The following is a 16,208-nucleotide window of genomic DNA, read 5'->3' as shown; positions in this document are numbered from 1 at the left end:
AATAACATATTGAATAGGCCCCATAGTCATTAATAAGTGCGTCAAAGTGAGCTGTCTGCGGTTTAAATTATGTCTATGTTGGCTTTGTACATAGCAACAACCCTAATTTACTCAATTTGTAAGATATATATTCATTGTTTTTAATTTCTTACAAAAAATAAGTACTTAGCTTTATGCCTTTAATATGGCTACAAATGAAATATATTTCAGAAATCTCCTAACTTTTACTAGACATTTCAAATAATGCAGTCAACTGTCCAGAACTGATAATAATTGAACTGAACATGGAATTGTTTGTAACTCTGCAAGGCGCACATACAGTAGAGTTATCTAAAACTGAACTTTTTCACAGCATAACTGGATTTTAAGAATAGAAATATTTATTTTATATTTTTCTGAGAACTTAGTAGGGATAGAATATTAATGGGTCCCAATAGTCTATAACAGATCTTTGCTTGTTTCCTATGTTATCTGTGCACATTTGTGAAGTGTCATTCTATTGCTTGGATCTTAATAAAGTGAAAGAGGAACAAGTCTCTGTCAAAATGCCAACTCTTACTTTCCATGTGCATCACTGGTGGTAGAATAGATCCTTAAATAAGGATGAAGCATCTGACAGGCTTAAGAAAAATATAATCACTATATTTTTCAGTAATATTTCTATTTTCAGACATACAGTGCACTCCCTCATTTTGATTACATCTGTGCTGTATTTTCAGGTTATGAGTGAGCAATAAAAAAAAAATAAAAAAATAAATAAATAAATAAATAAAAAATAAATAAATATATATATATATATATATAATTTGACGGCAGATAAGAACCACTAAGAAGCCCATCTAGTCTGCCCTTCTTTTAATCTTTTGGTAACTTTAACACTTGTTGATCCTTAGTTCTTTGTAAGAATATCCTTATGCCTTACCCAAGCATGCATGGGATGCAGTCAAAAGGTCAACAGTAACAATGTCAACTTAATGTCGACACCACAATGTTATAATATTGTCATTGTTAAAATGTCGACATACAATGCCATGACATCTCTCCTTACACCCACTGTGGGAGCCAGAAGGTGCCAGCTGGTAACAAAATCCCAGCAGGCACCCGGCAAATGGAGAAGGTGGCACCACCCTGCTGCCCTGGGTAAGTAGTTAGATGGGACTTACAATCTGAACGCATATGAGACATGTTCACAGCACATTGTGTCCACAGACCATCTGAGGCAAGCAGTGACCATGGATAAATGTAATCATGTTGCTGTGAGTGGGATCATAATTATGTGGTAAACTCAAATGTAGATACAACAGAGAAAACGAGGGAGCACATATTGGTGCTTTACTTAATGACCAGAGTTACTTTGTTCATTATAATGACTTTGCTGCTGATGTATAGTAATCTTACCTCACCTCTTTTTCATGTAATGACCTTTTGATTAATATACTGAACTTACAACATTATTACTTTGTGATGGCTCTGTTGACTCAAAATGTGCCAAAACAACTTAACAGACTCTTATTTCTCATTTCATAATTCATTGGCAATAACTGTACAGGTTTTAGATTTGCTATACTTACATCACTAAGTCGCTCATGGGAAGTGTTTCTCTGCGAAAGTTTTGATTGTCGTGTTGGACTCTCACTGTCGCTGTTTATGCAGTTGTTCTGTCCTGGTTTGTGCTGGAGAGAGATGTAGATCAATCATTTAGAATCTCCACTTGTAGATATGATTTCATGCATGCAGTGAAATGCATTCTAATGGTTACACTGCCCTTTTGTATTGTATTCATGCTTTGTGCGTTATTATGGTCTTTCTCAACGAAGCTCTTTAAAATTGTTTTAATTCTATGTCAAGCCGAAGCATTCTTCTATCTGCTCTCATAGCTGACATCAAAGCAACCAATGTCTTATATTATTATCCTTCCCTATATCCATGTATAGTCGCTGTCAACTTGCTCTCCTCCTGATGTTAATGACCAAACCAGCTAGAGAGCACCATTTACTGTTTTATAAAAATAAATAAGCTTTTAGTAAGATCCGTAAAGCATAACTACTATTGTCATCATCAGAATCTCGACTGAATTGCTTTCTGCAAAGCTATTTCCTGGAACAATTATGCAGATTATATCTATACAATAGTACTATTTGGATACGCATAAACACATATCACTAAACATAAGTAGCATATTGAATCCAGAAGCCCAGATAAAAACATTCCAGATAAAGCGTTTGATTCATTTTCTATTGTCTTTCCGCAATGACGAGTGAGCGCTTCGCAATTCATGACAAACAAAATAGTTGAAAAGTTTAATATAATTCATGCAACATTGTATGTACGTATTCTGTGAGTAAGGAACCAAATATTACTGTGAGAATAGTGTTACAAACCTATTAGAGTGAAATAACCTTTTTTTATTGTGTGTTTATTTAATTTTCAAGGCACCAGCTGCTACTGCAGCAAGCATTCCACAGAGCTCTTAACTGCAGCTGAAGTGTCTGAGAACTGAGCACTGATTAGCGGCCTGCCACTCTCCATCTTCTAATTATGGCTAATCCCACAACAGACTCCTAGTCACTGGGAAACTACTTCTCACTTGACCTACACAGCAGAAAAAAAATCTTTGTCCCCATATCCACATGTTAATCCTGCCATCACAAAAATCACAGGAGGCCATCTCTAGATATAATTGTTTCATTTACTGTATTAAGATAATCCAGTAAAAGTTGTGTGTCTTTTTGTAATTTCACTTATTTACCCTTCCGTTTGTTTCTCTTGTTTGCTCCGGACACATCATTAAAAACAGACCACAGATCAGGCTATTCATTTATAGCAGCTACTCAGCACAGACAAATGTGACTAGTATTAGATGAGTATGCCTCATAATTTGCCATGTAAAAATCATAGAATTGACCTTATCACACATATTTCCAGGTACTTCTTAATTATATAGGTGCCACTTAAACTTTGCACTGTCTGCCAGTTCCCTGCTTTCTCTAAGCACCACTGTTACTTGCAGTCAGGGGCGCAGCCAGGGGGAATACAAGGAGAGATACCACTACATGTTCACTCCCCGTCATGTCAGAAGATGGATAAACCACACCTCTGCCTGTAGTCCTGTTGTGCCCAATAGTGTGCCAGACATTTGTTGTATACACACTCAATGGTCCAAGCATGTGCCAACCAACCATGCAGTCCTGTATAGATTACTTGACCAGTTGTGTTAATGCATTCATAAGGTATATGCCAATGTAAAGCTGTGCGCAAGGCTGACTACTATTTGTCTTTTTTAAGCCAACTCCCTGCTTACTGAAAATAAGTCACCAAACCAATTAACATAGGCCTATCTCCATAAATATAATAGCAGATTTTGAAATCATGGGCTTTTTGCAGCCACTAAGTCTGATTACAGTGACTGCAAGATACTTTATCTAAATCCAGTAAATATTGAAACATTTACTGGTTGAGATTGTCATCAATAAATTATTGAAATTATCTTTAGGAAAATGTGTTGTATGAAACGTGGATATACTTATACTATATGGCCTTTGTTGTGTCAAACACACTCCTACGTAATACAAACTTGCCTCAGTTGCATAACTACTCTATGCGCTTGTTAAAGTTTAGGGATCTATTTATTAAAGGATGAAAACCCCTGTAAATTGCAAAAACAGGTGTTTTTAAGGGATGCATTCGGGAAGCCAGCTGACGTAAGCCTGACAGCAGGCTTCCCGACTGCTTTATCCCGGCGAGGGTTAAATGATAGGTGTCTAAAACTAGACGCCTGTCATTTTTGTGACGCTGGGTGCCACGAGCGTTCAGCCGCGTAGGTTTAGGGCTCCCGAGGGGATTTAGGGCTAGGCACCCCCCTGGGAGGGTTAGGGTTAGGCTAGGGGGAGGGTGGGTTAGGTTTAGGCACAGGGGGGGAGGTTAGGGTTAGGCACCCCTAAGGAGGGTTAGGGTTAGGGGGGTTAGGTTAGGTTAGTAAGTACTTACCTAGGGACGATCGGGATTTCCAGTGCTGTCGGGCTGCCGCTGCCGGGATCTCTCCAGCTGTCTGCCTCACACTGCCGGGATTCGAACTCACGGCCATGCGGCCGGCGGTATTTCATACCGCTTCCGTTTTTAATGGTAATAGGGCTTTGCTATATGCATCAAAGAGGTAAGGTCTGCCTGGTTTTGTTGGAGATAGCTTCCCAGGAGCTCAGGATGGCAATAACAGAATAAAATTAATTAAAAAATGCTTTATTATTATTATTATTTTAAGAAAAGCAGAAATCGTTTTTTAAATATATTTTATTTTGTTCAGCTATTTCTAATAATTTATTTTTGATCACCAAGTGGACCGGGTGCACATCAGGCGATATATATGATGATATATCGTTTCGGCGCAGATCGGAATGATATATATCGCCCATATCGCTCTGTGTTTACCCTCGATTGTACGATCACATGTGTCGTCAACAACATCATCCCGTCTTATGTGCTTCACATTAGATGGGCCGACATCGCTGACAACTGCAGGTGAATGCAGTATGGAAGGGTATATCACGCGGTTTTATACCGGATCATGCAGTGTGTATGGCCACCCCATATATCCTTTTATTGAGCATCGGCTCACCTGGGATGCGCATTGTTCTGCTGTGTACCTTACCTAAGTCTAATTTTTTTCAGCTCCGCTGACAAATGCGTGATCTGGCTAGCTGGGGTCAAGCATGCATATATCCTGTGACTGGTCCGCGGAAGCACAGGTAACACTCAGCTGCCTCAGAAATATATTATTGATACTGTAGGTTATAGCAATACACTACAGGTGTTTTTCTATCATCAGCTTCATCTATGCAAATTAATATATTGGTCCCTAAAGGTAATTTACAAAGCTGCATAAATAAGGACATGAAGCACTAATTTTTATTTTGGGAGATATTGCTCTTATTTGTGTGAAAATGCACCATTATTATGGGAACAGCATGCAATATGCTGATGAAAAAGGGGCATCTGTAGGGATAAAAAATATGAATCTTTCATATAGAAGTATTAGGTAGATTTGGGTGTTCCTTGCTAAATGTGGACTAGTTATACTTATGCGCATCTTATTGTGCCCTATGTAAAACATCTTCTAGGTGAAGACTGGAGGGCTGGACAGTGTCAGAGATTAGTTATTGGCCTAAACTCTTGAAGGGACAAATAATGCACCATCCAGGTGCGCCATACACAAGAAAACACATTTCTAGGTCTATGTCTACCAATTAAAAAATATTCATACAAACAGACAGTGCACATATAATCAGTGGTGAAATTACTATCATTGAAATGTGTGTGGCAGCTAGGGGACCTGGAGATGTGAGAGGGCTCATCGTCGCCGTGCCCACTGCAATGGTCACAGGGGGGGACTGTTAGGACTGGAGCCCACTGCTAACCCCCGTGCCACTGCACAGTAAAAGTGAGGTACTTACAGTGACAGGCCCAGCCCAGGACCGCCTAACTACGCCGAGGCCGGACACTCGGGAAGGCCTGCCCGCTACGGTCCCCTTGAAAAAAGTTACAGGTAGGGATGTCCATCGAACATCAATGTTTTCAAAACATTGATGGTTGCTGGCCAATGTTAACTAGTTTTGCAATCGATGGCAGAGAATTAATGGTAGTTTTTTTCTCTTCACAGTATGGAGCTCAGTCCCGCCCCTGGTGGCTGCTAAGTTCCTCCCCCATTTTTGATTGGCCCACGGCCCAGCATTCCCCAGCAGCGGTGGCCTAGGCCCAGGGCCAGATTAAGGTTTGTGGGTGCCCCAAGGCAATTAGCTTGTGGGGGTCCCTTCAAAAAAAAATAAGTAATATGATATGTGCCAACTTTTACAGTTTCATAAGGTAGATAGAAGCAGAATGTATCCATATTTTGATTTCTCTTTAATAGGAATGTTTTCATTTCTTGAGAACAACTATGAGTTGTCAGTAGAGTCGTTTATTCACTATGGAAAAAATAATCATAAATGTCAAAATAGCACTTTAAAAATGCATCAATTATGAGCTCAAAAACTAGCATTGCAAAGTATCATTGTATTTTCTTTTCTTCATTTTCCCAACCCGACGACTGAGTAGGAGAAGAACTGTCACAAGAATTGTAACTTGTAATGTTAGAACTTTGAAATAATTTCTAAAAATGACAACTTGGAAAAACCTTCTGAATGTGGCAGGTGTACAAAAGCAGTTACTATATTAGGAAAAATATTAGGTTGAAGCCTTAAAATATTAATAACAAAAATACTTACTGGTTTATTTGTCCATTAATATTGCACAGTTAGGAAAATAAGTTTAAGACATAATTTAAAGAAAAGTGACACCCTAATAAGTATTAATCAAACCTTAAAATTGCACCAAAATCTCAATTTATGCCAGTGGGTTCTTTATAGTTATCAAGAATCCCATTTAATATATCTTTTATTTTATTTTACTTAATAAGATGGAAATTTGAGGGTTAATGTAATAGTCTGCTTGATGCAGGCATTGGCGAGTTTCTGGTGAATCTGACTGATGTTTTAAAGGGGCAATCCTTTAAAAGGCAAAAACAACCTTTAAAACATCGGGCAGATTTACCATTGCGCATGCAATTATATTTACCCTTTGGGTTTGTGGTGTTTTTATCTTTACCATTAGGTAATTGATGCAACCATACCTCCCAACTGCACAGAATTTTGGTGGGGTGGTCCTGTTTTTCAGGCACTGTCCCACCCATGGGGAAAGGTTGGGAGATCATTCTCTCTGGCTGCAGCTCTGCTCAGCAAGGCAGCAGCGAATGGATGCAGCATTGGGCATCTAAACAGTGAAGATAGAGTCTGGGGTCAGCAGAGCAGCTATAGAGTGCTGTGCACACTACTAGTGTGACCAGGAATGGGGACATGATGTGTGGCCAGGCCCCCAACATGACGTGCAATTGAGAAGTGAAATGCTTCCATGCCCACATCCCTCCAACAAAATGTTGGGAGATGTGGTGAAACTACATGTTCCAGAGAGCACCAATAGCCTGGGATGCTATTACTTGTAGTTCTATAAGTTCCAAAATTCACTGAAGCCACTGGCAGACCTGGGCATGCTGGTGCTTACAGTTCTTTTAGGTGTCATTTATAACGTCTTTGCCTAATGAGACAAAAAAAATGGAAACTTGATTTGGGCAGCTAAACCCCTACAATTATCTAGACCTTCCTTACAGGATCCCTTATGAGACAGAAGTTTAGCTTTGCATAATTTTGGCACATACTATTTATAGGGTTGCCAATACATACATACTACCAAATATGTGGACCAGTCTATAAAACATGTAGTAAAATACCATTAAATTCCACGTAGCATGCTGTGGTGGGGGCATTCACCCTCCTCCATGGCTGGCTCAGGCCTTCTAAAACAGCCTGGGCACAGGGCCAGATAAAGATTTATGGGCTCTTCAGGGCAAATAATTTGTGGGGGTACCTTAAAAAAAAATAAGTAATATGATATACTGATGATGTTATTATATGTGTACATTATAATAATGTGAATTTTCATCTTATGACTGGAGAGGAAGAACTTCAGAGGGAAGGGACAGGCAAGCGCAGACAGCATACATTTTTACAAAAGTATGTGAAAATGTTAATCTTAACATGCTTTTGTGAAAAATAAGTGATGATGAATAGGCCCCTATATCTGCTACTTCATGGATTCTCACTAATTACCATCTGCTGCTGTGTTCCATTACCTGTCAGCACTGCAGCTCCCACGCTGCATACAGTCCTGCTCTAACCCCTTTGTTTCAGCCAGCAAGTATACTGCCTTCCATCTGCCACTGTATGTCATCACCTATCAGCACAGCAGCTTCCACGCTGCATACCAAGTTACTACTCCTCAGTGCAGAGTCTGCGAGTACAGCCAAGGTCTTCATTCCATCATACTGTACCACTGGGACAGTGCATACAAGTTATCTAGTCTGTTTTACTTTGTACTTGGTAGTTGTCTGGTTATACTTGTGCTGACCTAGCTAGCACTGTGTGTTATTGTCTTGGGCTGGTACAGAGAAGGGTGCTGGTTCCAGGGCTAGGGTTCAGTGTGCAGTATACTGTCTGTACACTGAGGTATCCAGTAAGCTGTATTACTTATCCTGACTCTCAGTCTCTGAGTTCCTCACTGGTTCCAGCTCCAGGTCTTACGTCAGAGCAGTACCAGAGTTATAGCTTCCTCAAGTCGTACTCTGACCAAGGGCGTATTTATAAAGGGTACAGGGTGTGCGGGACTCACGGGCCCCTGGGTCCAGGGGGGGCCCGCACTGCACACCCTGCACCCACGTTCCACGTCGGCTCCGGTGTCTGCGCCTGTAAAAAACTGCTGGAAAATGGCCGCCCTGGCCCTTGTCCCGCTGACCTGCTCATGCGCTATAGACTCTGGGCACACTCTAGTGCCCAGAGTCTGTAATATGGCGCTGGCCGCGCACAGCTCAGTGCGCAGCCGGCAGCTGGATGGAGAGGAGGGGGCTGTGACGCAGACTGCACACGGGCCCCCTCCTCTCTAGAAACGCCTTTGACTCTGACTACATAAGATTCCGATTTCTGGCTTGCGTTCTGAGTACCTATATACCAGTACTATGCTGTTCTGAGTCTTGGTGCTCACCCTTGAGTGTATCCATGGTCTTGCTGGCATTCAAAGGTGAGGGGTTGCCCAGTGGACCTGGGGCCCGATTCAGCAAGCATTGCTATTGTGTATGCAGCTGCAAATCCCTACGGAATGCAGCTGCGAATGAATGCTAATGCCTGCCACATCGCAGCGGGCATAGAGATGCCCACTGCTACTTTCTCACTTCTGCACTACATCGCACTCCGGCGTATACATTGGTACTATCGACGCACATCGACCCCTCACACACAATAACACCAGGTCTGACCAGAAACTGCAAGTCTTGTCGCACACAGTGAGTACTCAAGGGGCGTATGCAATCGTAGTGGCTAATTTATGTATGCCCATGAAACGGCGTTCAAACAGACAGACACTAAAGATCCATGGGGTCCAAATCTGTGTTCCAGACCTGGTTCGATAAGTATCCTGGTTTGGTTGCCATACATTGACTTTATTTCCTCTTCAGCCACTTTTGTCCATCCGCTGATTCTAAAGATAATAAATCTTGATCTCTCTGGATAGATAGATATATGATGTAGGAGCTCTTGTTTGTGAAGACAAACACAATAACATATAATACATTTAATACCGATCATTAATTGATTACAATATGATGACAATGACAATGTTTAAAAAATGAAAAAAATAAAAATAAAATGTCCGCTCTTTATGTAAAAATATAGAATGTTTGTCTTCCTATGCACTGGGTGTGCAAGATTATTAGATGACTGTATTAGTGTGGTTTAATCCAAAACATAAAGGAATGTCCAGCTATTCCCAGATAAAAGTAGGCAATTTTGTATCTTCTATTGTGCAAGTGTTGGAAATTTTCCAAAACAGTTAATAAGTAACCACTACAGGGAGCCGTGCAAATAAGGCACAGTATCAGTCTGATTTATTGGCTAACCCCAGACGCTGTATTTGTGGGGTATAGCACTCCACCACCCGAAAGCTGGAGTGCTTCTGTGTGTTTAGTTGGTTTCAAAATTACCGTCTCACTTCTCAGTTATCGATGAGCAGCACACAGAAATTGGTGTGACTTATGAGGAAGGTAGCGCTCCACTGCTTGTCAGCGGGAGCGTGGACACCGAGTGAGTCACTGCCAGTTGATCTATCTCGGTTCTTGATTCGATGATCACCTGCCGATCTAACTGGTCAAATTGTAGGGTAGATGGTGATGTCACAGGGAGCCCGTTGTGACATTACCATCTGGCATACAGCTTGACCAGTTAGATCGGCAGGTGACCGTCGAATCAAGAACCCGAGATAGATCACCGGGCAGTGACTCACTCGGTGTCCACGCTATCCTCCAAATGCCTGTGATTGGCTAAAGGGAGTTTAAATAGTGGCTTCCCACCACACATTCATACAACTTGATAAAGACTGGACACAGTTGAAAGGCGTCGGTGGAGTAAGGAGATCGCTACCTTGTGGGACCTTGGAAAGGTGAACCATCTGAAGCCTGGAGGTGTTTATAAACTTTATACCTGGGATTTACCCCTTCATGCTTTCAAATTGCCTTTGGGAAAGGACCTTTCAGGTGCGCAGTCACTTTTACTGGTGGAATTTAAATTTTATGCTTTTAAGTGTTTCATGTAATTGATTAAAAATACAGTTTTACACTATGGAAAGTTTCCATTTCTCATTGCTTTTTAAAGTTTAAAGTGACGTGTAGAACCATTTGTCAAAAAAAAAAAAAAAAAAAAGGACTTCTGGAGGATTGAAGATTCATTTATATCTGTTTTTGGGACTAACACACAGTGTGTCATGCATTTGTCCTGCTATCTGTAAAAGGTTTTAATATCACAATATTGGAGCACTTATTCACTCAATATTTGTGTTGTATATTCTTATGTATATTTGGATGTTGTGGGAGTTCAAGCGGCATCTAGATCTTAGCGCAGATAGTTATCTATTTATTTTTACTTAGACAGACAGACACATCTGTGTTTTTATGACCACTCTCCCGTCACCACCCCCAAATGCTCACAGCCTGTCACTCACTCTGCGATGGCTTCCTCTGTACATCTGTACTCGTAGTGCAATCGCAGTGCACGAGAAACACAGTTTTTACGCATGCGCACTAGTGAACAATCGGACGATCTGCATACGCAGTTTCATCTGTGAACGCTGCTGAATCAGGCCCCTGGTCAGTTCACTCTAGTTCCAATTAGAGTATCCAGGCTTATCACAAGTTTGTGGTTCCTACACTGTCACTAGGGGATGCAGTCAAGAAGCCGATGGTCGAAATGCCATCTGCCGGCTTCCCGACTGCTAAATCCCGGCAGGGAACTAATGACAAGCGTCGAAATCCCGACACCTGTCATTATACCTACGCCGGGAGGCCGACGCCCGGCATAACGATCGAAGGGTTAGACTGGGAAAGGGGGGGTTAGGCACCCCCGTGGGGAGGTTAGGGTTACGCACCCCCCCGGAAGACTTAGGTTTAGGCTGTGAGGAAGGGAGGGTTAGGTTTAGGCACTTAGGGGGGGTTAGGGAAAGGCACTATGGGAGGAGGTTAGGCACCCCTAAGGGAGGGTTAGGGTTAGGGGGGGTAGGGTTAGTTATACTTACCAAAATACCCTGTCGGGATCTCCACTGCTGCCGGTCTGCCGGCATCGGGATTTCAACTACCGGCCTTACAGCCGGCGGTCATTCATACTGATTCCATCACCAGTGTTTCTGCACTTCTGGTTATACTCATGAGCAATAGTTACAGTACATTAAGCCTCCTCATTTCATTGGCACCGCCGTTCAGTTCATGGGTCCCGAACCAGATCTACGGAATAATCAGACCATGACAAGCAGTAATAATTAAGTTAACCCAGTGACGTGCGATGAGGTAAATGGCTGGGGAGGCACTGACTGGTATCAGAGCCAGATGTGGGCGTTATACAAAGGTGCAGCAGTATATAGTGCTGGAAATTGTTTTTATCAGGGATTTGTGAAAAAGCTAGGCAGGGGAGGCAGTGCCTCACCCGCTATTCACTTTTTACTCCAGAGTTTTGACTATAAAAAATGATTATAATAATACAAAAAATATATTTATAATATTTTATTTCAATTTTTCTTATCATTTTTATAGTCAATGTTTGCTTGCATGATCTTAAATAATAAGTAATATTCTTAAAAAAGGAGTTACATTACTGAATATATCATTTGCAAGCTACAATAAAAGTCTACATGGTTTCTATATATTATCCTTATTATGTTACTAAATAAAAATACAGGAAACAAATTTGCAATGCATTTCCAAAATATAATACTACTTAAGTTAAATATATTTTCATTGTTGATTAGAAATGTATTATCAGTAAAGTATGTGAATGATAGAAGGAAATGGTGATTTAAAATATTCAAGCGTTGTCTCTCTTTGATCTTTCAAGTCAAACAATTTCAGTCAAATGTATCAGTCCATTTTGAAAGAGGATTACTAGGTCATATTTATTTTCCTGTCTGTCAGCTGTGCTACAAGAAAAACAATTTCTATGCATCAGAAGGAGCAAAATACTTTTTAAACTATGATTTAATCTCAGTTGAACTTTAATAGTTTTGTGAATCAGGTGTAAAAGAATCCATTACAATTTAGTTATTGAAAGAAGCTTACATTTTCATGCATGCTAGGGTACATTTAAATAACTGTGAATAATGTACATATATATTGGAGTTCAAAAGAAATACATTAAAAAAAACAATTCCATAGATACAGAATTCTTAAAGGACTACAAAACCTAAAATTGTAAGTTGTCTGAAAAAATTACTAACAACATACACAAATGTACAGTGCAAGTAAAGGCTCACATGCCTATGCAGAACTTGTGATGTTTAAAGTTCTATTTACATTGTGTAGTTTAGTGTCACTAAAAGAGTTGCAGTATCTTTTCACAGATTTACCGACATGAAGTCTGTCATTCATACACCCCCGCCTCCCATATGATTATAGTTTTCTTTCAAACATCTTTGACTTTTGATGGAAATTGTACATTTTAGGTCCTCATATATCTAGTCTCAATACACCATGCAGTGGAAGACACTTGGTGCGAGTGAGCTGCGCCATGCAGTGCGCTGTCTTTTATTCCTCCAATGTGCATCGCAATTGGATGCGACAAGCCACTTCACGAGACTACATTGATTAATTTGATAAGAGGAACTTGTAATATTTCTGTGTGCGACTGAGTCTGAGGAGTCTATTTACTAAGCAGTGTTAGGAGACAGTGAAAAGTGATAAGGAAGTGATAAGGTGCCAGCCAATCAGCTCCCAACTGTCATTTTTCAAACACAGCCTGTGAGATGACAGTTGGGAGCTGATTGGCTGGCACCTTATAATTTTCTAATCACTTTTCACTCTGTCTCCTAACACTGCTTAGTAAATAGACCCCTGAATCTTTATATGAATCACAATGGAACTTGGCATGAAAAAAAGCTGTGTCCGCTGCATCCTAGCACTTCCTATACAGTTTCAAACTCAATCACACACAGATATACAAGTAGTGCATATCAAATTAATCAGCGCAGTCTCGTGAAGCGGTTTTGTCACATCCAATTGCACATTCGTGCAAAAAAAGACACTTGAAGTAAGTCTTGGCACACTGGACCTGGCGTGCCGAGTACGGCAATTTGGCGTGACTGCGGCAATAGTGTATGAGGACACATCTGTATTTATATAGTATATTTTTTTATGTAGTCTGTGTTTATTAAAGCATGGAATAAATCATTGTAACATACCATCTCTAACATAGGTAGAATAACAAGATAGCAAAAAATACACAAAAAAAGCATAATAGGGCATGAGATCTGGCTTTTAAAACAGACGTAACCACCAGAAAGCATAGTGAATATTGGAAACCAGAACTGACAATGATGGTAGCACATAATAAATAAAAACAGCAAGACAAAATGAAGAAGGGTGGAAAGTAGGTAATAGAGGTAGGGACAGGAATATATGGATACAGAAAACGTATATGAGAAATTGAAGAAGGAGAGAGGGGTACAGCTCTCTGCATTGGGAGAGATAATGGGGGTTGTCAAACTAGAAGATGAGCCTAGAGGGTCAGCCAATAGAGTGTCGCAAGAAAAGAAAAAAATAATAGGTGGATTTATGGATTTAGAGATGGAGCTGAGGAGGCCAGCAGTGGGGGTAGAGATCTGTCAACAAGTGGAGGTAGATAGTAGTGTTTTGTATTCATCAGATTCCCTAAATCTATACCAGTCATATTATATTGCAATGAAGTCAGAGTTTTTAAACAGAAGGGATGTGGCTAAGTCGTCCATCATCATGTAGAGATCAGTTCTCTTGAACCAATGAGGGATGAAGGGAAGGAAAGATGGGATGACCACCCTGGCTGCATTCATATGATGCCTAATAAATGATTTTTAGCTAGGAGGTGGGCAAATCCATTCAATTTAGAAGTTAAAACTCATAGGTAAAGGGCGTGAGGTACTGGTGATTAGTTCTGAAAGGCTCTTCACAATTTGCTAAAAGCTCAATAATAATTGATAATGCAACCAGATGTGATACTTAGATTTTGTACCTAATGACCATCATATTTAGTAACACATTTAACTTATAATTAACATCAGACTAATGAAAAGCAAATACATGATTAATTAAAATCTGCACAATGGGTCCTAAACACGACTCACAGACATAATTTAAGTTTAAGAACTAATAAAGGTTAGAAGCACTTGAATTATGTGAAATCTTTATATTTATAAATCATTAATGTTCTCCAAGTTTGAGAAGGTTTACTCCCAGAGACAAACAGGCCTATGCATTTTATATATAATTAAATATTTGTATTACTAATAAAAATACAAGATTCTGGACACTTGGTTTATTAAACTTAAGTGTATGAAGCTCAATACACTTTGAATATCTATAAAATGGCCATCATATTAAATTACTGGAGACAAGCTGAACATGGGTGTGGTATATTATGTCAACATTCACAATGTCGACATTGCCAGAATGTCGACACTGTGAATGTTGTCAATGCAATTTTACATGTGATCCTAATTCTAAGACTAACCCTAATCCTATTACAGCCTAATCATAATATAACCCTAAACCTAATTGCAGCCTAATGCTAACCCTAAAATCATTTGTTGACATTTTGGCTGCCGACATTCCCAGAAAGACGACATTATGCCTGTGTTGAAATTGTAAATGTTGACACGTGGAATGTCAACATTCAGATTGTGTCGGCATTATGTTGTCGACATTCTACATGTCAACATGAGGACTAAATACCTTTAACAGATTTCTGTAATCCTATTTCTGTAATTTAATACCCTTTCCCCTTTCTTATGCAGATCTATAGCATGTTTTAATAAGTGAAATTTTTTTCACTTGTGTAATGTATAGATCTACAGTTTTTTTTAAACACAGGTCCAAATCACCAATTTGGCACATACAGTACATTAGTTTGGTTAGTCTGCAAAAGTTATCAAGTTAATCTGTTTCATTATTAACTGTAGGAAACAGTTGAAAATGGATTCTACCTATATGCAGAGGGGAGATCCAATTGGCAAGCACAAAAGGCATGTCAATGGTACACAAAACCATAATTGGTGCCAACAAACAGGGGGTCACAATGACTGATTCGCTTTGAATTGTATCATCAAGCTGCCGCTGACTTCACTGGGGAAGTGGGCAGGAACAAGGAGGGTGGATCTACTCTCCATTAATTCTGGGAGAACTCCTCGACTTTTGTGAGTCTCCTGGACATTACTGGAGAGTAGGCAAGTATGATTTATAAGAGAAACATTTAAGCAATGCTGGCACAATATTTTCAGTATGTAAATTATATCAGTAATAAACTATAACTATGGAGGTTTATCAAAAAGCAATTTATTTAAACTCGGCAATGAAAAACTCTAAATAGTATGTATTATAATATTATTTTTGGACTATTTCATAGCAGTACAATGCAGCCAAAACATTAGAATGTAAAGTGAATTTTAAATAGCCGTGGTATTTGTTGCAATAGGATTCTGCTAAGAAGCAGTTTTACAGTATAACATTTTATGAACACGCATAAATAATACATATGATGTTGGTGTCAATACCTCATAGCTTTGCAGCAGTTTGCCAATTGTAAGATAATCTAAGATCAGCAAGAATCTGGAGCAAAGTCATTTATATGATGGCTGTTGGTCAAATGTACCATAAATATTATCTCCAAGCTTAGAGCAGTGAAATGATAAGATGCTAAGGATTTTCTGCCATCTGATTTTACAGCCAATAAGATTATCACTAGTAACCAGGGATGGAATAAATTCTGTGAAGACACAATACAGATAAGGGGATGAAGTGAAATCAAGCTATTTTACTGTATATCCGAGTATATGTATAATTGTGTAATTATTCTATTGTTATTATTTACAAATCTAGCAACTTATTAAGTTATTACATAACAAAAATGTCAAAAAGCTATAGATTTTAATATTTTGGGCCACGGCATTCACAATAAGTAATAAGTAAATTGATGACGTATGGATTTCTATATTAGTATATACATTTATTAGTATGCAGGCTAGTGCTAAGATTTATGTTTACCCTATGTATACATGAATCTTGTTTG

The 16,208-nt window shown here is 39.5% G+C and overlaps 1 protein-coding gene across 5 annotated transcripts in view; it reads right to left on the bottom strand.

Moving 5' to 3' along the window:
- The window catches only part of AUTS2 (activator of transcription and developmental regulator AUTS2), a 1,638,780-nt gene that overhangs the window by 920,514 nt on the left and 702,058 nt on the right, over nt 1–16,208 (bottom strand). For all 5 annotated transcript variants that reach the window (XM_088445914.1, XM_088445917.1, XM_088445916.1 and 2 more), the window contains one exon: nt 1,572–1,673. In XM_088445914.1, the coding sequence (XP_088302040.1) occupies nt 1,572–1,673 (102 nt within the window). The remainder of the gene's footprint in view (nt 1–1,571; nt 1,674–16,208) is intronic.

Source organism: Taudactylus pleione, unplaced genomic scaffold, assembly GCF_031769625.1.
Source record: "Taudactylus pleione unplaced genomic scaffold, aTauple2 ptg000391l, whole genome shotgun sequence".
Classification (NCBI taxonomy): domain Eukaryota; kingdom Metazoa; phylum Chordata; class Amphibia; order Anura; family Myobatrachidae; genus Taudactylus; species Taudactylus pleione.
The sequence above is the reverse complement of the archived record's forward strand: the minus strand, read 5'-3'. Positions and strand labels throughout refer to the sequence as shown.